Source organism: Chanodichthys erythropterus, chromosome 10 (assembly GCF_024489055.1).
Source record: "Chanodichthys erythropterus isolate Z2021 chromosome 10, ASM2448905v1, whole genome shotgun sequence".
Taxonomy (NCBI): domain Eukaryota; kingdom Metazoa; phylum Chordata; class Actinopteri; order Cypriniformes; family Xenocyprididae; genus Chanodichthys; species Chanodichthys erythropterus.
This window is the reverse complement of record NC_090230.1, coordinates 44,402,803-44,425,298: the sequence shown is the minus strand read 5'-3', so window position 1 is coordinate 44,425,298 and position 22,496 is coordinate 44,402,803. Positions and strand designations below refer to the sequence as shown.

Sequence of the window (22,496 nt, the reverse complement as noted above, 5' to 3'; positions counted from 1 at the left end):
CTATTCATTTTACTTTATAAACCAGGAAGTTTCAGAATTGTTCTCAACCCTGGTTCATAATAGAGTACACAGATTTTCGAGATCAGGTTCAGTTCAACTCTTTGTGAAGCTCAATTTTTACACACCACATTACTTTTTTTTTTTTTTTTTTTTTAAGGAACATATAGTAATGAAGATAAAAAGAAACCCAGGCCATTAACACTTAGCACCAAGTTATGTCTTAATATTCCAACATGACTGCAAGAATCAATGGGAGACAGTTTGAAAGGATTTAAACCCAGGCCAGTCTTGTGATTACAGGGACTGGCCTCATGGTCAATATCCAACTCATCAGACTGTCAAAAGTGATATATGAAGCCATTTACCCCACATTACAGACCATTTGCTCAGCAAGCATTGCATAGTTTGAATAAACGGTCGATATTTTCGTATGCAAAGGCAAAATATGATGCTTCCATAGTCAAAGTACCAGTTAAGAGGCAATTTAATTAAGTTGCTGGTCTCGCACAGATTTCAAAATCAAAGGCTTTCGCATACGAAGCCATTACGGGCTGTTAACTGCCACAGCACAGCAGGTGCTTGTTTATCAGTAGGCACTGTATTAAGCTTAAGATATTCACAATCATGCTTCCTGTGCATAGTGAGTACAGCTAGTTATTGGCTTGATGGAATCCGCCGCAAAGTCCAGACAGTTCAATCAGAGCAATGGCCTCCTAATTTCCAACCACAAAGAAATTAGAGTTTGAGGATGTGAGGTTAGCATCACATTCGATCAGTGAGTTACAATGTCACAACAGAATGCTTTCAAGCAGAAAAAAAAGCCTATTTTACATTCCCATGGGAAAAAAAATGTGTCATTGAGAAACTGTTTAAATGCAGTTACACAGCCTCGCACACAGACGTTCATTGATAACAATAACAGTTCTATGAGCACAGGAATGCCTGTGAAACAAGATACATGAAAACACCCATGATGACTGATGAACCCTTTTTACATACAGCACAGTTTTAACAAGAAACAGACTCAGTGTCGACCAATTCAAAGAGTCACATCATGACACTTATTGTATATATATAAGAACTATAATACAAGGAAAGAGCACCAACAGTGATGAAGAATTGTCTATATACAGCAATTAAACAAATACTGCTTTTTTGTTCGTTTTTTGAAAGATTTACTATTATATTATGCTTCCATTATTCTGAGTTCATCCAGAATAGAGATTTCACCTCAACCACATATAACCAAGCTTATTTAATCAAAACAGAACAATAAATAATCCAGTGGTTTTCCCTTTATATTGTGTATGTTTGTACACTGCACATCTTGAAAATATATTTAAAATCCCAACATTTTTACTGTCCTTAAGAATAACACAATTATTTTGACTCACCATAAGATCACCATAGAAAGAAGTACTAAATAAAAATGAAAGGGCATGCCTTTGTCTTTATGCAACAAATCCAACTAAATCATCAACAGCATTCTTGATTAAGAATAAATAATTTGCATAGTTTACAAAACTATATGGCAGCTGAAAAATAAATTCAAAACACACACACACATATTTAGAAAAAAATTGTTCTCTTCAATACTAAAAAGAGAAAAGTAAAACTGCAAAAAAAGATGTTCCACCAATAGCTTTCACAAAAGGATGACATCATATTAATATTAGTGGCATTGATGTTTGTGGATGTGGCTTAGAAAGAACAACTAGTACTCTGGATTAAGAGGATTTATCTAGTGTTATGTGGTAATTTTGTGTTTTTAATACTCTTTGGTCAGAATAATGCATACTGTCCAAAAGTAATACATTTGATATGATGCCCACAATGCAGGCAGATTCATACTTAAATGTATGAATTTTAAATGTAATCCTGAACAGACCAAAACAAGAGAAGAATGTATTGAAGTCATCCAACACTGCCACATGAACTTGAGCAAAGAGCATTGCAAAAAAAAACAAAAAAAAAAAACTCAGCTTATTAAACTTCATAGTTTATCATTGGTTGGTAAACACAACTGTCACTCCAGAAGTGTTCTACATCTGTGATTCTAGTGGTCCTAATAACTACTGATGCATTAAGAATCAAATCCACCGCAAAATAAACAGATTCCACTGGAATGTAGACCTAGATCTTCTCTCACCACCTTAAAGGGATAGTTTACCCAAAAATAAAAATTCAGTCTCACCCTAATACTGTTCCAAACTTAAATGACTTTCTGTTGTTCTGTGTGGCACAAAAGAAGACATTTTGAAAAATGATTCAATTGTTCATATAATGGAAGTCAATGGGGTCTAAAACAACAAAAGACTGAGAATGTTTTCTTCTTTTGAGTTCCACAGAAGTAAGTAAGTCAGGTTTGGAACCGACAGAGGTGAGCAAATGACAGTTTTTATTTTTGGATGAACTATCTCTTTAAACACTTTTACTATTCCACCGTCATACAGTTAAGCAAAACAATAACGAGGGGCTCAAACTTCAAATATAGAATAGAAGATATGCATTTCTTCCTCACTTTTTGCATGAGCATGGCATATAAAAGATAAACTGTGAAATTCATGCTCAGAGTCACCTAAAGTGCAGGTGGTCTATTTCTCTTTCATAGCAAGCAGCAGACCAACTCACTATGGTGCAAGAGGTCACAGGCTTTGTTCTGAACAAGCTCTGCATGCTTGTATGAAGTATGCTGAGGCGGCAAGTGTTTAAGTGATGAAAAAAGGGTGCAGAAAGGCCTTTGGGTAATTTAATAAATTCCTAAAGTGCAAAACTTAAGACGTTCATCAAAGATTCATCCTCAAATGCTGGGGTCTCCTGCCGCCCACTGGGTTAGCCTGTTTTATGAAGGACCCCGCGGTGGATCCCAGTGGTTTTTTGATGGGGAGAGGGGCCGACACCTCCATGCTGTTGCTAACGTCCATCTGCTCCACATTAGACACCTCCATGGGTGTATCAGTGGGTGGCAGGAGAGAGGAGGTGGTTGTGGTCACTTCTGGGAAGGGTGGACCTCGAGACCAACCGTCTTCCCCTTCAACCTTGGCAGGGCTGGAAAAAGCAAGTAAGGCAGCATGGGTTATGGATCTCTATACGTGCAACATACGTGACACATAACCAGTAAGTACTGTATACACAAGAGCAGATAAGCATGTTACAGCATGCACAACCTTGGATTTAGTTCTCATATTTGGTCAACAAATTATACTTAAAGCTCAGATAAATGAAATCAGTGTCCTTCCCTATAAGATCACATGCACGTCATATATATATATATATATATATATATATATATATATATATATATATATATATATATATATATATATGTAAAATATATATAAAATATATATAAAAATATATATATATAAAATATATATATATATAAAAATATATATATATATATATATATATATAATGACATGAAGTCCAAAAGTTTGGAACCACTAAGATTTTTAATGTTTTTAAAAGAAGTTTCGTCTGCTCACCAAGGCTACATTTATTTAATTAAAAATACAGTAAAAAACAGTAATATTGTGAAATATTATTACAATTTAAAATAACTGTGTACTATTTAAATATATTTGACAAAGTAATTTATTCCTGTGATGCAAAGCTGAATTTTCAGCATCGTTACTCCAGTGTCACATGTGTGATCACATGATCCTTCAGAAATCATTCTAATATGCTGATCTGCTGCTCAAGAAACATTTATGATTATTTTCAATGTTGAAAACAGTTGTGTACTTTTTTTCCAGGATTCCTTGATGAATAGAAAGTTCAAAAGAACAGCATTTATCTGAAATACAAAGCTTCTGTAGCATTATACACTACCGTTCAAAAGTTTGGGGTCAGTAAGAATTTTTATTTTTATTTTTTTGAAAATAAATTAAAGAAATGAATACTTTTATTCAGCAAGGATGCATTAAGTCATGCAAAATCAAAAGTGGCAGTAAAGACATTTATAATGTTACAAAAGATTAGATTTCAGATAAACACTGTTCTTTTGAACTTTCTATTCATCAAATAATCCTGAAAAAAAATATTGTACACAAATATTTTGTACAATTGTACACATTAAATGTTTCTTGAGCAGCAGATCAGCATATTAGAATGATTTCTGAAGGATCATGTGACACTGAAGACTGGAGTAATGATGCTGAAAATTCAGCTTTGATCACAGGAATAAATTACTTTGTGAAATATATTCAAATAGAAAACAGTTGTTTTAAATTGTAATAATATTTCACAATATTACTGTTTTTACTGTATTTTTAATTAAATAAATGTAGCCTTGGTGAGCAGACGAAACTTCTTTTAAAAACATTAAAAATCTTAGTGGTTCCAAACTTTTGGACTGTACTGTATATGACATGACATGCATATTTTTGTGTCCAAGTGCATTATAGCCTTTTAAAATAATTTGCCAAATTCATGACCTATATCACTTTATTCTATAAAACCTATTTATTTTTTTATTCATTTCATTTTTAGTACATTTAAATAATACATAATATTTTGTTTTGTTATCTAAACCCCCCAAAATGTCAGGTGGTGCAACTGTCCAGACAAATGAACAGACTAAGAAAACTATTTAAAATGGTGTCTTAATAATAAAAAATTAAAAACTAAATACTATGGCATCATTTTAGGTTTGAACCCTTTCATATAAACAAATCTTATAAATATCAGAAGTTTTAAAGTTTTAAAGTTTTTTTTTTTTTTTTTTTTAAAGATAACTGAAAAAGTTTTGTCCAGCAATGTGTATGTTCTCAAATGTCAGGGTGGCACAGCTGCAAACATGGCTCTTTTACTGACAAGGTCATAACAGTAAACATGATAATGCATCATCTAGATGATGCAAAATTTCAAGTATGGGTAGGTTGGTACACTTTCCATGTCAGGTGGTACAATGACAGTATACAGGTATAACTATTTGGCTGTACTGCCTGACATAAAATAGTAAAAAGAAAAAATGAATTTAAACACTTTGAAATGTTATTTAACAACTGAAACTTGTTTAAACACATTGTTCATGATATGCATTACATCAGTTTTTAAAAGATTTTTAAAAAACACCTTTTTTGAAGCTTTATTTGTCAGTGACCTGCATTGTATATATATATACACTTCATATTCTATATATTCTTCAACTTGTAGATTAAGTAACCATCATTACAGGATTCATCATACTGATTCAAATGGTCAGTAGTCATGTGAGTTTATTATTTGGAATGATTCATTTAAAATATGGATCAGATCAAAAGTGTCATTAGCACTTTTCAAACTACACTAGTTGCACTATAAGTATATAGTAATTTGTTCCTGAATCAGAATAAACCGGCTGGGAGAAATGTTTTTAATTCACAAAAAAGGATTAGTTCATAAGAGTCATTTGTTTGTGAATCAGACCACTGCGGTCACGCGGTTTGTTTTTGATCAACTTAAAAAGACAGTTCATAAAAGTAATTTGTTTGTGAATCAGGCTAGTCACATATCATTGTGTGAAGCCTGCAAAAAAAAAAAAAAAAAAAAAAAATCAATAGGAACAAGTTTTCCTGCCAACGCTTTGCGAAAACATGCTGTTTTTATCTTATCAAATTCATTTGAGAAAATTGGTTAAAAAATGACATGGATCAGTAGATTCAGCGGTGTAGGAAAAACTGCCATAGAGTGAAAGATCAATTAAATATCCGTCAAATGAAGATCACAATTAATTAGAAAAATCTATATTTTTTTATACAGCCCTACAAGATCATAAAACCAGACACTTAATACGTCCATCAAACCTCAGTGGAATGAGAAAAACATATTACCTCACTGGTGTTCTTGGACTTCCCAGAAGCTTGCGAGGTGAACGGGATTTTGGCTCATAAGTGAACTTTTCCTTGATGTTTTCAAGCACAGATGGAGCTATGTACGTAAAGCCCTGAGGAGAGACAACATCCGAGAAAAGATTAAATAATTAAATAAAAAAAAGAGTTTGGGTAGACAAAAAAAAATAGATGAGTGTAGAGGATATGCAATTATGATGAAGCAAAAAAAAAAAAAGAACATGTCACGCTAACAGCTGGAAAAAAACAGTTAAACAGTGATAATACAGACCAGATGAGAGGCATTATTCCTTTCTCGTAAGTTTGTCTACAAAATAAACTAATTTACCACACACACAATGCTGACACACACTCACAAAGTAGGTCGGGAGTCTGAAATGAATCTCATACGCATTCTTGAGTGCTCAACATAGCATGCTGAAGATAATGAAGATCAAATGGTGTCTAAACAAATTTTGAGGCTTCCGTTGGTTCCGTGTTATGTTTGGGATATAGTGTCACGTACCATACAGGCCTTGGTGCTGAGTAATATTATTCTATTGGTCTGAAGAATATCTTTATGTTTATGATAAAAATGTCTGTTTGGTATTTTACTACCTATGTAGTTCTGTAGCTCATGGTGACAATCTTATGAATATATATTTTAATTTACTTGAAGCATATAACAATATTTTAAAATAATTTCAGCAATACTTGATGTTAGTTTTTAGTGAATTTATCTACACTACTGTTCAAAAGTCAGGGGTCAGAAAGAGTTTCTTCTTTCAAAGAAATTAATTTTTTTCAGTAACCAGTAATTTACAGTAAATATTTTTCACATTGTTATAAAAGATTTTAAATAAATGCTGTCGTTTTTAACTTTCTTAATATTTTTGTGGAAACCCTAATACATTTTTTCAGTATTCTTTGATTTTAAACAGCACAACTGTTTTCAACACTGATAATAAAAAGAAATGATTCTTCAACACCAAATCAGCATATTAGAATGATTTCTGAAAAATCATGTGACACTGAAGAGGAATTAATTAATTGCATTTTAAAATATATTAAAATGGAAAAGTCATTTTAAATTGTAATAATTCTTCACAATATTACTGTATTTTTGATCCTTGGTGAGCAGAAGAGACTTTTCATAAAATCTTTCCAACCCTAAACTTCTGAGTTATCAAATACAGATTATTTTTCTATTTATATGTTATTGGCTAATAAACACAAAAATAAATATGTTCACTATTGGTGCACTTTGGAAAAGGCATCTGCTACATCTACGAATATAAATTTAAGGTTGAAGTCACCACAGAGGTATAGTGTAGGTGCAAAGAAAATATATTTAAAGAGCGTACACATAAATTTAGCCCAAAATGAAACACACTGACCAGGAAGACTTGGTTGGCGCTTTCACTGAGCGTCGAGTCATCGGGACTGTCCACAGGAGTCTGACTAGTGAACTTTGAGTCAAACTGGCTAACATCGTCGGCTGATTGCTGCAGAAAAAGAGATCTATGAGGAGTTATTATCGAATACTTCATCATGAGATCTATAATAATGACAAAAACAACTAGAAACACGCAACAAGAGACAAAAAGTTGATTGTTCTAAGAGAGAAAACAGTCATACCAAAAAAGGCTTAAAGGGAGGTTCAACTTTACACGCCAGTAGATCATCCCAGTTTATGTGTCTGAAGAAGGAGTGGGCCTAAAAAAAATACATTATCTTTTTATAATCTACAGAAATCCGCTATTTATGTATATATGATTTCCTGCTGTTATGAGAATGGGTTCACCACATCAGAAGGTCAGATACCTGGACGTCTAAAGCATCTCGAGGACCTGCTCCCATCCTGATCGATGCATTTCTCTTCAGCAGCTGGGTGCAAAAAAACACACACAGCCCCATTAGTTGAGCAATAAGACCGAATTCCACACTGCTGCGAAACTTGAATGACCTGATTGAACTAAGACCTCTACCTTTTTCAGAAGGTCCCGTGCTTCTTGGGTCAGGTAAGGTGGAAGGTTCAGTTTGCACTTTAAGATTTTGTCAATGGTCTTTTTCCGATTTTCTGCGGTGAACGGTGGCTGGAGGTATAAGGGTTAAGAGGTTAAAGAGGAGTCTGGGTAAACTTATTCTCTCTACAAATTCATAAGACATTTGGTATCTTCACAATAATGACTTGAAATCTGTCTGAATGGAAGGAAATTATGTTCAACATCTAGTAGAAAAGTGGAAGCGGTGTGGGAGAAGCAACTCCCTGTTAATGCCAAAGATTTAGAATTAAATGTCAAAAAAGCAATTACAAGTTCAGGTGTCTATATACTTTTGGCCATGTGATGTAGGTTTCAGGATTTATCTACATTTGTTGACATTAATTGTTTGAAGAAGATTCCATCTGTTATTTTTGGGTACACACAATCAAAGTGGTATCTATTTGTTAAAGAGGTCACAAACTAGGTCAACAGAATTATTGGTAAAATGCTCTGTCAACAGAATACCTCAAGAGAGATTATCTCTGTCTAGGTCTAGCAATAATGTGTAAGGCCTGTCTTCAGTGTAATTAACTGAAAACTAGAGTTGATGAATGGCAGGAGGTTTGTGAGTTTAACGTCTCTCTGTCAATCAAAGCCAAATCAATTTCAAAAATATTTTGCTGGGATATTTTTAAAAACCTAAAGTTAAACTTGTGCCTTTATGTTTGTGTGGAAGATAATCTTATAAACACACAAACCAGTTACAACAACCTCAAAAAAAAAAAAACTTCATAAAGTGTCTGAAAATACCTATATTTCAATTATATTATATTATATATATATATATATATATATATATACACACACACAGCTATGGAAAAATTAAGTGGTCTCTTAATTTTTCCATAGCTATATATATATTTCATTATTAACCTCAAAACTGTAAAAAAGTGGGATCATACAAAACTGTTGAATAAGTGGGATCATACAAAATGCATGTCATTTTTTTTATTTTAAATAGCATTCATATTTTAAAGAATATTACTGTTTTTTTAATCAAATAATTGCAGCATTGGTGAACATAAGAGACTTCTTTAAAAAACATTACAAAAATCTTACCAATCAAAAACTTTTGAGTGATTTTGTTAGAGCTGCATGAGTCTGGATAAATTGAGAATACATTTTTTTTTTTTTTTTTTTTTTTTTAAATAGATATCAGATTCTGAATTGACAACTAAACAAAATAACAGGTTCTGACAAAATGTTAATTGCTGCAGTCTATTTAAAAATATTTAGCCTAATAAATTTGAATTCATTAAAAAAAAAGATATTTTAATCCATTTGAATGAATGATTCAATGACTCCCTCAGAATGACTGTTCATTACAGTAGACATCAGTGTTTATATCAGAACCATAAACCTTTATCCCAGTACTTCTGTGATAATTTAGAGAATTTAATTTAGAATTTAATTTAACTTAGAGAAAATTAGCAGCAACACAGATTTGATTGTTCCGCTGTGATCGTACTTGTAACAGACATCTAGCCAAATCATTGTCATTTAAGAATAAGATCATGTGGGTGTTTGAATCGAGATCTTTAAACATTAATCGTACAGGTCTAGTGTATATATCTACAGTATCTATCTATCTGAATAATCTATATTTATATCTGCTGATATAATCTACAGCTTTGTTCCCATCTGAAAACTTTAATATGAAGCAACATAGCAGAACAGATATGAGAAGGGGCACTCACAGCTCCTGTTAGCATGTCATACATCAAGGCTCCCAGACTCCACCAGTCCACAGCTCGATTATGGCCACTTCTCATGAGGATTTCTGGTGCCCTGAAAGAGGGAGAGAACAAGAGAAACAAAAGACAGTGAAAGAATGAATGAATGAGTGAAAAGAGAGGCCAGTGCACCAACCATTTTTTTTGTGCTGCTGTCTTTTTCTTTTTACTTTGACCTAACTGACACAGGAGGCCACAAATAAGCCTTCAGTAGACATGATTGATGGAGGCCCTGGCCTCTGTGAACTGGGTGGACTTTTAAAGAGGCCACATCATGGAAAACATGACCCTATTGGATTTTTCTTGCAGTTTTAAAAATGAAGTTCAAGTTGTTAAACTTTCACAACCCAAAGCTTTCTAGCCTACACAGACCAATTTTGAAACGAAAGGCTGAAATACACTACACAACTTTTAAAATCTGAACAGATTTTAAAACACTAGGCATCATACCCTTGGCGATTTTGCAAATGGTTACAGAGAATAACTGGGCATTATACACTAAACGACTGAGGATCAAACACTACCAGACTTTTAAATCATTCCGAACACAACAAACTTACACAGAAACAAACCCTTGTTGCTAGGAGATGCATAACAGATGAAACAAACATGGATGTGCAGGAGATGAGCGCAGTAGTTGTTGTAGTGACTCTGTGTTGAGTCACAAAAGAAAAAACGAGCCAAGCGCATTTGGATGGGTAGACAGTGTCAGTTGTTTTATCTGTGCTGATCAGTCAAATATTGAGGCTAATTTGTAACGTGTGATCAGTTAATTTACTTTTGTATTGTTGTTGTATTTATATTGTATTTTATTGAAACGCTGGTAGATAGAGGACAGCTTTGGTTTCAGTTTGTGTCATGCACTACGATATGTATTTTAAAATCGGCTCAAAATATCAAACATGTTTTGATATCTTCCGACTGGATGGAATCATAATCTGAAGCTAAAAAAAACAACAACACAATTTTCTGTGAAATCTGTCAACCCGAGCTGCCCAAAATCTGCAGACTGCTGCAAACTTTCAGCAACTAAATAAATCTGCAAATCAAATGCAATAGCGGGTTGCTCAGAAATCTTCATGGTTGAGTTGACGTCAACCATGAGTATATCAAAATAAACAATCAATATTCAGCAACTTGGTCAAATCTGATGAGGGAACTACAATGGTTTTATGCTGGTCTTGAACAAAAAGTTTCAGTAGCATAAAAAATCGTTTAACTGGGTGAAAATGAGAGTTTGTACATACATGTACTCTATGGTTCCACAGAAGGTGTGTGTGACGATACCGTCGTGGATCGACTCCTTACACAGTCCGAAGTCTGTCAACTTCACATGACCTGAGATGAGAATGAAATGAGCACATCCATAGGAGTAGTCTTTATTGAACAGGAAATGGTGCAAGCCTGGGGAATGTCTGGGATAAAAGGACAGAGGTGAGTGTGTGTTTTATTACCATTCTTATTGAGCATGATGTTCTCTGGCTTCAGGTCTCTATAGATGATGCCTTTCTGATGAAGGTGACCCAAGGCCATGGAAATCTCTGCCAGATAAAAGCTAGGAGGAGTTAAATAAATAAGATTATAAATAAAACAATACAAAGTAATTAATAATTGATTAAATTAAAAATGGAAATGCTTTCACAATCCATGAATTAGAATTTTGTTATACAAATAGCTCCCCCCAAAATATTACATATATTATATAAGCAATATGATATTGCGTTTATACAACAGTTCGACGGCACGAGTGTGTAAATAAATAAGAACAACAACGGAGTGTCTGTAAAACCCTCTTTTGTGCAGCACTACTTCCTTCCGCCACGGATTCAAATCTCAATTTGACAGTTGGACCAAGCCTCCATTACTAATTCTAAAACGTCACTTCAGAACTAGTAACGAAGGAACGTTTCAAAACTCAAGTTGTCAGTTAAACCAAGCCTCCGTTGCTAACTCGAAAATGTCACTTTAGAACTAGTAACGAAGGAACGTTGAGTCGCTTCATTGAAACACATTCCAGAGAGTGTGGAGAGAGTGTAGGCTATTACCTGTGTCTGGTTTATTGCATTATATTCATTCATCAAGTCGATGTCCATAATATTACATCCTTTATACAAGTCCGTTTGAATGTCCGCTTAGGGGGAAGCGATCTTTGTATTTGTCTTTTTTCAGCTTTGGGAATTTTCCATCCATAACACCACAGCGCTAAAACAACTTCCTTTTGCAAAGTTCCTTTCAATTTAAAAGTCTCTTGTGACTCACTGACTAATTCTCCTGTAAAGTGTTGCCGCCATCTAATGGCGTATTAATGTAATGTTCACTCAATCCATATTACTTAATGGACATATTTATATAAAATAATATTTATTGAACAACATATAAGCACAACTGTACAGTTCAGTCAAACAAACATAAAGCACTAGTTATTAAAAAAAATGTGGGTTTTACAAATATTTAACGAATGAAAAGGATTTTAAAGAGCCTTTGAAAAAACCTCCTAACTCCATTGGATCCTCAAACTGTCAATCAAGCCTCATTAATCCGCCTCACCTCCTGAATGAAGTGCGCACGCAGTTTGGACATCTCCTCTGTGCAGTGCAAAGGTAAATAAAAGATCTGATGTTTGAAAAAAAAATTGTAAAGCGTTTTCTTTACTCAAAAAAACATATGTTTATAAAGTTTAATGTTTTACGTATTTGAAGCGGAGAAGAGTCTGATATGTCCCGACTAGTTGTAGCCAATGTGCTATATAAGGATGTAACGTTACGTTTATTATTATCAAATTTAATATAGCACAATTCGACTTGCTCTGGAACAAATAATAGATCAATAAGACCAAAGACTGCCCGTTCTATGTACTCAAATTGAATTATGTCTCGTGTTTAACCACTATAAGAGCCAGCGGCAAATCCCAGAGTCACTGGCCGAGATGAAGCTGTTCTCGGCGGTTACAGAAGCACTGAACGGCCGCTGACGCACTCGAGATCGCATCTCCGAAAACGTCAAAACAAATTGTAAAATAGGCGCTGTTATTAAATATGAGTCACATATTTCAGGTCTAAACAACAACATTCTCGCCTAAAAAACTATTAAAACTACAGTTCGTGGTACAAGGAGTAGTATTTGTAAAAATTACGGTTGATTTGATCGGCCGCCATGACGGTCACTTCAAGCGGAGTGATACAAACTGTGAAAAGGCAGTAGGAGTGCTGTTATCACTGAAATATCGCATGGCTATCAGCCAATCACATTCGAGAACCAGACAGAACTGTTGTATAAATATATATATATATATATACATTAAACAGTATGTTAAAGTATGTTAAACATGTGTTTGAAACAACATAAAATAATAGTGATAGATTATTGGGGAGAACTATTACTTCATTCATTCAGATTTTTCTTCAAATCTTCACAAACCTCGAAATTAACATATAAAAAGGAACATCTTCACAATTATCATGGTCACCGTTTCCAATAATTTAACAAGAAATTTAATGCATTTGGTTTGACAAACCATAAAATCAACATTTGGGTCAGCTGTTCAAACCATATTTGTTAAGCTAATGAATTTTGAAACCCTCCCACATGAGATCAATGTTTATACACAACAGAACTGTTGCATCCAGATAGCAGACAGGTCATCTTGACTCCGGAACGATCTATACACTGATAAGAGTAATACAGCCTCACTCACCAGGCTGTGTCTTCCAAGAAGATCCCCTCCCTCTCCAGTTGCATGAACAGCTCTCCACCTGTTAGAATAATATGATCTTGATTCCAGATACATTCTATAAAACATGTATGCTATTTTGCTACTCAAGGCCATTTATATTTTAATATTTTTCTGAGAACCAAGACAAAAACTATTAATTAAAAATGCATTTTTTCAGGATTTGCTGACTTTTGAGCTAAAAAAAAAAAAAGTAGCAATGGTAGCTGTGTTGAACTCACCGCTAAGGTACTCCAGGATGAGGTAAAGTTTGCCCCCCGTCTGAAAGGCGTACATGAGGTCCACAATGAAGGGATGCTTAACTTCCTCTAGGATGCTCCGTTCTGCTTTAGTATGAGCAGTGTCCTTTGCATTGCGCATGATCATGGCCTGTTGAAACAGACAAAAGCAACAGAATCCATTAAGGGAAGTTGTGTTTTTAAGCAACTGTCAAAACTCACAGCACACATAAAGCACTTGTGACTGTCTGTGCATGAACATCCAGGTGCTGGAGGGTTGTAACTCCCCTGATCACAGCTGTGAACTCATCAGGCTGGTGTCATTAATGCTTTTATTGCTGTTGCAATAAACAGACGTGTGCAAATCTAACTTGGGAATGGAATCCAAAGCATTTCAATCATGTAAACCACAGAGAACAATGCAGCATTAGTCTCAGAACGATTAAACTGCACCAGTGGCCTCGGTACAAGGCCAACGTTGGCTCTCCTCCATCCTAGAATGATTTAAAGCGTAAGATGTTTCTCAATAAGTGGGTCACAGAGTGTGTAGTCAAAGAAACAACAACAGCAACAAAATGTAATTCTAAATGTTGTTCTGATGAGAGATGTATTTTGAAAGATGTGTGTCAAAGCTGTTGACACTTCTGTCAGACACAGTTTAAGGGGTTAGTTCACCCGAAATTGAAAATTCTGTCATTAATTACTTACCCTCATGTCATTCCAAACCTCTAAGACTTTTGTTCATCTTCGGGATGTAAATGAAGATCTTTTTAATGAAATCTGAGAGCTTTCTATCCCTCCATAGACAGCCTACGCAATTGCAACTTTGATGCTTCAAAAAGTTCATTAAGAGATCGGAAAACTATGAATTGAGTGGTTTATTCCAAATTTTCTGAATAGACTCGAATGCTTTTTATTCGAATGCTGAATAGAATCAAATCTTTTTCTATGAACAGATTTAATTTAGGCTTTTATTCACATATAAACATGAACAGAAGCTCAACCGAACCTGAATGATGAGCGGGTTGACTTGCATAGGCCATCTGCCGGAAGATAGTTATTTAAGTTTATGAAACTTTAAATACGGTTATTTTTCTTACAAAAACCCATCGCTTCACTTCAGAAGGCCTTTATTACCCCCTTGGAGTCATATGGATTTCTTTTATGATGGATGGATGGATTTTTTGGAGTTCAAAATCAGAACCGCCATTCACTGCCAATATAAAGCTTGGTAGAGCCAGGATATCTGATTGTGTTCGTCTGAAAGAAGATAGTCATATACACCTAGGATGGCTTGAGGGTGAGTAAATCATGGGATAATTTGTGGTTGAAAAGTTTTTCAATTTTTATTTTTTTAGAAAATGACTGATCATTTAGCTAGATAAGACCCTTATTCCTCGACTGGGATCGTGTAGAGCCCTTTGAAGCTGCACTGAAACTGCAGTTTGGACCTTCAACCCGTTGTACCCGAGTGAAGTCCACTATAAGGAGAAAAATCCTAGAATGTTTTTCTCTAAAAATGTAATTTCTTTTCGACTGAAGAAAGAAAGACATTAACATTTTGGATGACATGGGGGTGAGTAAATTATCAGGAAATTTTAATTCTTAAGTGAACTAATCCTTTAACAGCCTTAAAGGATTAGTCCACTTTTAAATAAACTTTTCCTGATAATTTACTCACCCCCATGTCATCCAAGATTAACCTGAGGAGGGCAGTAATACACTTAGCAGTGTCTACACTGCCGGAATTCTAATAGAGAAGAAGAAGAGAGCTAGTTCAAGATGAGCATTTCTGGTTAAAATGTATAAAATTTATAAACTTTTTTTTAGAAAATGAGTCATTATTTCTCGTCTGGGATTGTTTTTAACAATTTGAAGCTGCAGTGAAACTAATTTTGACTTTCAACAGTTTGGTGCCCATTGAAGTCCACTATATGGAAAACAATCCTGGAATGTTTTCATCAAAAACTTTAATTTCTTTTCGACTGAAGAAAGAAAGACATGGACATCTTGGATGACATGGGGGTGAGTAAATTATCAGGAAAAGTTTATTTAAAAGTGGACTAATCCTTTAACTTATAATACTGTTTTTTCCATCAGTGTTAGTGATATTCTTACCATTTATTTGTGTTAAGTAAAGTGGGACGGTACTTGTGTATATCAACCATTTTTGAGAAACAGTTACTTTGTTCAAATTCCTAAAAATTTGGGTCACTTCTTAATTACCATGGGAAAATGTGAGTCCTATGGCCAGACAGTTGAGAACCACTGGTTTAAAAGATATTTTATCTAAAACTGCTTCAATGCACAAAGAAGAGCCCACTAATTGTTGATAATAACAAAGCCACTTCCTGATGCAGCATATTGTGACCGCATCATATCTTTCGACCATGTTGATAAATGACCATATATAGCACTCATCTAAGGTCTTGCCAAATTAGACCCTGTAAAGCATGCGATTGTAAAAGCCTTGTGTTCTAAATATGTTAAACTCAGCATTTTAAGCAAAGCAATATTCCTTCTATTGAATGTTACTGTGTGATTCTCTGTAATGATCCACTTGTCTGCAGTTACAAAGTGCTGAAATAAGTGAATAAACTAAACCATTTTATCAGCTGTTGTGAAAAAGAAAAACACACTAAAACTATACGAATCAAAAAATCATTACTGAAACTGTTCATAGGTAATGAAACATTCACAGACCTGAAGCAAACTACACCAATACAACCTGTTAACTAGCAGGACCAGGCATGACGGAACACCGGTGTTGGATGTAACTCATTATTTAAGTAATGAATTACTGTATTTTAATTACTTTTCCCTTGAAAAAGTAAAGTAAGGGATTACTCTTAATTTCTTCTGATGTATTGCATTAAATAGTGGATTTAACATCAACATTTAACGTCTAATGTATGTAAAAATATGTTTTAATGTAAAATGTAATACTTTGCTCAGTTCAAGAATATCTATCCATCTATCTATCTATCTATCTATCTATCTATCTATCTATCTATCTATCTATCTATCTATCTATCTATCCTTGTATCATTCAACTGGTTGAGGTTGACATGGGATTTAGAAAATAATTAGTAATAAGCAATGCAATACTTTTTAGAGAGAGCAATTAGAACAGTAATCTAATTCCACTGTTGAAGATGTAATTAGTAGCTAGTAATTAATTACTTTTTTGGAGTAACTAACCCAACACTGCGGAACACCCATACTGATTTTCAGGGAAAGATGAATTATTGGGAAATATGCAGGGCCGTACCTTTTTCAAGACTTTCATGGCAAATATCTTCCCAGAAGTTGGCCCAGTTACCTTGCGAACTTGAAAAACCTGTTTTGAAACAGAAGAGGACTGTCAAAAAAAAAGTCAAAAGTCTGATAAAAATGTCTCGGTTAGATCTAAAATACAAATCTACAAAAAAAAAAAAAAAAACTAAAACAACATTAACAAACAAATTATGTAGACTAACATTCGAGGTTTGGGGTCAGTAAGATTTGTTTTGAAAAAAATTGATACTTTTCTTTAGCAAGGATGCATTAAATAAAAAAAAAATGGATCATGGTTTCCACTAAAAATATTAAGCAGCACAAATGTTTTCAAAATTGATAACAATAAGAAATGTTTCTTGAGCACCAAATCAGCATATTAGATTGATTTCTGAAGGATCATGTGACACTGAAGACTGGAGTAATGGCTAATTAAAATTCAGATTTGCCATCACAGGAGTAACTCAACCTTTCAAAGACAGAACTGCTTGTGATCTCGGCCAACCCAGCACTTCATCACAACTTATCCATTCAGCTAGGTTTGTCATCCATAACTCCTTCCAGAACAGCCAGGAACCTCGGAGTTGTGATTGATGATCAGTTAAACTACAACGGCCCAGTCCTGCAGATTTGCCTTATACAACATTAGGTAGATTACACCCTTCCTATTGCAGCATGCAACATAACTCCCTGTCCAAGCTCTTGTTCTATCCAGACTGGACTATTGTAATACTCTCTTGGCAGGCCTTCCAGCATGTACTGTCAAACCTCTGCATCTGATCCAGAATGCAGCAGTGAAAAGTGGTCTTTAACGAGCCGAAGAGAGCGCACATCACACCTCTCTTCATCAATTTGCACTGGTTGCCAATAGCCACTCGCATCAAATTCAAGGAACTAATGTTTGCCTATAGAACGACCACTGGCTTTGCACCCAAACCTAAACTCACTACTTCTGACTTATGTGCCCTCCAAAAGCTTACATTCTACAAGTGAACGGTGCTGGTTAAATGACCTGCCTAACTCAACCCGAGCTGCTGAATCTTTAGCCACTTTCAAGGAACAGCTAAATAAGTACTGAATTTTTAAAAATGTGACGATACCAGAATTTTGAGCACTGTTGAGTAGATTCTTAAACACCTCTGATTGGCCATTGTGTTCACGTGCTCAACGGACATGTCTGTGATTGGTTACAATGAGCAATGCTTCGAAAACATGTTGTAAATAGACATCTTTGACACTCACACCAAGGACTTACACAGATACACACGTGAGTGTTTGAAAGCAGCTGTCTATCAGCGGATCCGTCTATCAGCGGAAATATTAAGGATTGGGAAAGGGATTGTAGCCAATCACAGACTTATCTGTTGAGCATGTGAACACAATGGCTAATCAGAGGTGTTTAAGAATCCGCTCAACAGCGCTCAAAATGCTAGGGAGAAATGCTGGTATCGTCATATTTTTAAAGTTTCAGTAGCGACTTGGTACCAAAGTCGGTACTTTTGACAACACTAAACACCAACACTTTTTTTTCTATTATATTTCTATTCTATCTAGCTATGTGCTGTGCTAGACTAACTGGGACTAGTCACAACCATTGCATATTGTTGCCCTATTGTTTATTTGATTGCTTCTAAGTCGTTTTGGATAAAAGTGTCTGCTAAAGTCTTCAAACCTGCTCCTGGAGGGCAACTGCCCTGTTTACATCCAACCTGCTTCAGCTTGTGATTTTCAAGTGATCCTGAAGAGCTTGATTATCTGGTTCAGGTGTGTTTGATTAGGGTTGGAGTGAAACTCCAGTGGGCAGTGGGCCTCCAGGAGTAAGGTTGAAGAACTATGTGCTAAATCATTAAATGTAAATGTAAACTACATTTTAAATAATTTAACTTGTACACATTATATTACTTTTTTTTTTTTACTGTATTTTGATCAAATAAATGCAGCCTTGGGGAGAATTAAAGACTACTTTCAATAACATTCAAAAAATCTTACTGACTTACAAACATTTGAAGGGTAGAGTATATTATTATGTGTCCAAAATATGCCACATGCAGGGAGGAAACACAAACGCTGCAAGTCTTGCTTACCTTTCCATATCCTCCTTTTCCCAAAACACGAAGCAACTCAAAACATTCCGGACGAATTTGCTCCGTGCCTTGATTCACACTATTTTCAGAGATCTCGAACTTCTCACAGTCTTCCATACTAAAATATAGAATATGAGAGTATAAATACATTAAAATATACACATGCATTTGGCTTAAGGAGAAGACAGCTCACTTTTGGAGGGGCTAACTTCAAAATGACATCATCAAAATACACAAATATAATTTTGTGCATCCAAAAGTGCATGGTGACATACTCACAATTCAAAGCCACTGCACTGATCCATGTATTCATTAATCTTGGCCTGTGGACAAAAACAAACTTTTTGTGTTTCTGGTAGGTTTACACAGAGTTTTAGGTGTGGACTGCAGTTTTTTGTATCGCTGCAGCTTTTCCACCAATTGCACAGTATGCAGATCTGTCACGGCCATTAAAGCTCAATCTATACAGTGACTGATGAGCACTGGCTCTCCTCCATCAACCAGAGTATCAAGGTCACTGATCACTCTTATCACATTACAGGACCCAGTCTAACAATAGAGAGAGTGGCAGACCAATGTAAGTCGGACCTACATGGAATTTTTTTCTGGTTTCACTTTCAGAGGCAATTCAGGAGCAAAGTCTGACTTGTCAAACTTTCGAACACTAAACTCATGTCAATCTTGCTTTAATTTCAGTGTTATAAAAATTAACTGCAGATGAAGTTCTTTAAAAGTTCATATCTCTCAAATATATACTCTGTTCTATTGTTTTTTTCTTTCCTCTTATTTCCCCTAATGCAGTATAAGACATTTTCTTTAAAAAAAATCATCAATAAAATAAGTAAAATAAATAAAAAAAGAAAAATTTAAATCATATTAAATTTGGTTTCACAATCTGCCTAGTCATGAAAGTTTGACAGCCCATTAAACAGTCGCCTCCATACACCTGGCTTAAGTGATGCTGCTGGTTGGGTATCCAAACATCCAGTTTAAGCAGGTAGCTGTGTTTCTAGCTGGTCATTAACTAGTTAACCAGCTATTACGTTGGAAAAAATCAGCTGGAATATCTTTAGTATGACCAATTAGTAGCTGGTTTGTTGGTCCACCATCTTATTAACCAGCTTGAACCAGCTAATGACCAGCTTGGACCAACTAGAAACCATTTTAAGCTAGACTTTAAAATCTTATTAAAACAAACATGTCCACTTATGATAAAATACCATGGCATTACCACGTTATATACACATACCCCATGGTAAGTACAGTAAATTTGTCGTTTGTCAAAAATACAATAAAAACCCTTTGTAAATCACATAGCTATCGTTCGGTAGTACCATGATAAATATAGAGCCATTCTTGTCATGTAATAGTTTGCCATAGTACAGTCATGGTACTTTTGTGCCGAGTTTTGAAGCTCGTAACGTGCTGGATCGATTCTCAGGCCGGTCCAGACTATGCGGAAAATCTGAAACCTAGCTGGTTCCCTGTTACATACCCCGTCAGCGAGCTCCTCATCTGACACGCTGTCCTCCGTTGGGTCGAGGTCGATATCAAACACACCGGCCATGGTCACAGTTTCTTTACACGCACCAATACCGAAATAATGATGAATCCCGACACCTCATGATCCCACACGACTCACCGACGCCATAACCGGCTCCGGTACGCATTACGCAACGTATCCTAACCGATATTAACTAACGTTACCGGTAAACGTTATTCACGGCAAACAGCGAATTTCACAGAGCGTCTGTGCGAATGCTCCTGAATGTGTAAAACAAATGACAAAAAAAATGAATTAGAGTTTTACTCATACAAGAGAATATCTTTTATTTTACTCCCCTCGTTCTGTATCTGAGGTAAGTGGGTGTATGGATAGGAAATAGACGTCACTCTCTGTGTGTATAGGAAGCTGCTTTGACTTGTAGTAGCGCCTCACTGCCAGTAGGTGTCGACAAAAGACCTGACAATGTTTTGCTTCTGTACATTCGTGCTGCTACACCTCACAGACACACAGCTATTGCGTTATCACTGATATGCCCATGTGTTTTCAAGTTTAATTGATTTAATAATAAATAACTCCACTTTTCGTCATCTGATTTGAGATAGTAATATAGATTAGAACTGCATACATGCATACAAAGTATGTTGTATAGTAGCCTATATACAACCAATAGGGCATTTCACTAACATAGAACGGGGTGATCATACTCTTTTAGACACTAATATTATATATAAATATAATCTGGGTCAAGGGGGCACATATATTTTGTTTTGCTTGATCAGATTTTATAAGGTGTAGCTACTTCTGTTTAGATACGTCTGTTATGGAAGACAAATTCAATCATTTTGCCCCTACTGGATTATTTGTGATTGTGAAGAGTAATTTTGTTGAATGGGGCTAGGTCTATTCAAACCTATTATCCTATCCTATACTTAAAAATGTTCAAAAGTCAGCAAGCTCACCAAAAGGCATGTTCAGAAGAAAGATGCGAGCTCACACACTATACATTGTTACAAAGTGCTGGGTAGCCACAATTCTCTGTTCCCCACTTTATAAAACCACATGAATGGATCACAATGAGCACTTTGTTTGTGTTACATATGCTTCAAGCAACTAAAATAAAAATAAAAATCACTTTGCAAATGAGTTACAGGGACTTTCCAAAGTTGTATTTTTTTTCCTTTTCAAAAAGAGGCATAATAACTCATTCATACCTACTTTACACAACCTGACACCAAAACAATGTGTTTAACCATGTTTGGCCGTTGATGCTAATATACTACAATCAAGCTATTTTAAGCTGTATTGTTCGTTTTAAAAACGGGCCTCCTATTGTTGATTGTAGACACAGATTGTACTCCGTTCCCCCCAAAATGTGGCAGTTCAGAATTAGAGAAATGAGGGAAGCTAGCAGTTTATCAAAGTCAATACTTTTGCTTGTTTTAATGATACATACCTGTGGGTTTCTGTGACATGTGCAGATATGCAAAGCTCATGCATACGTTAGAGTTTTCCTGGATAAAGATACTAGGATCTGCGTCAGGTAGGGTGACATTTACACCTGGTTCTGACTCAACCTGGGTGTGCCAGTGTTCTCCTGTTCGGTGATAACACATCATTGATTCATGTGACAGGTAAAGACCCTGATTCACCTCGACATCAGACTTTTAATTATGAATACACTTGCTTTTGACAGATTTGATTCCTTTTCTTTCTCCCAGAATCTTCCAAAATGTGTCAAATGATCATGTAGAACACTTTAAATGACAAAACTGCTATGCAAATTTATTTATTTTTTTAAAATACACTGTCTGTGTCCCTTTTATATTGGAAAATGCTTCGTAAATGTATTTTAAAAGGTTCACTTGTGTCCCCTACTGGTTCCTCGAGGTAGCACACTATGCGTGCACGTTTGGAAATCTAATTAATCCCTCAAAAGTGTGTTGTTGGTCGCATGATTAACAAGAACACCGTATTGTGCAACCTACACACAAGAATGGTGGTGAGAAGCAGGATGGTTGTTAAAGACACAACTGAACATGTCAAGCCTTATTTTAATATTTAAACCTGTTTGAACGAGCTATTTGCATAAAGGC

General features: G+C 35.2%; 1 protein-coding gene across 2 annotated transcripts; it reads right to left on the bottom strand.

The window, feature by feature from the left end:
- Window positions 1-109: 109 nt before the first annotated feature.
- On the bottom strand, window positions 110-21,108 carry rps6kb1a (ribosomal protein S6 kinase b, polypeptide 1a). 2 transcript variants are annotated; one of them, XM_067397874.1, is made up of 15 exons: window positions 20,392-21,104; window positions 19,176-19,219; window positions 18,897-19,014; window positions 16,808-16,876; window positions 13,540-13,687; window positions 13,283-13,340; window positions 11,043-11,143; window positions 10,836-10,926; window positions 9,553-9,643; window positions 7,799-7,906; window positions 7,635-7,697; window positions 7,449-7,526; window positions 7,208-7,315; window positions 5,814-5,926; window positions 110-3,048 (listed from the first exon to the last, which is right to left on the bottom strand). In XM_067397874.1, exons 1-15 carry the CDS (start codon window positions 20,461-20,463, stop codon window positions 2,787-2,789), a joined length of 1,524 nt encoding a protein of 507 aa, XP_067253975.1. In that variant the 5' UTR covers window positions 20,464-21,104; the 3' UTR covers window positions 110-2,786. The 2 variants fall into 2 exon arrangements, 1 of the variants encoding a protein (XP_067253975.1); XR_010896193.1 differs by lacking the exon at window positions 110-3,048 and having other exon boundaries at window positions 7,208-7,331; window positions 20,392-21,108.
- Window positions 21,109-22,496: the final 1,388 nt, after the last annotated feature.

Coding starts and splice junctions, on each gene's coding strand:
- rps6kb1a (XM_067397874.1), bottom strand. CDS start 20,463: ATGGCCGGTGTGTTTGATATCGACCTCGACCCAACGGAGGACAGCGTG. Junction 16,877..18,896: donor GAAAAGGAGGATATGGAAAG/GTAAGCAAGACT, acceptor GTTTCAAAACAG/GTTTTTCAAGTTCGCAAGGT. Junction 3,049..5,813: donor AGTCCAAGAACACCAGTGAG/GTAATATGTTTT, acceptor TGCTTTTTCCAG/CCCTGCCAAGGTTGAAGGGG.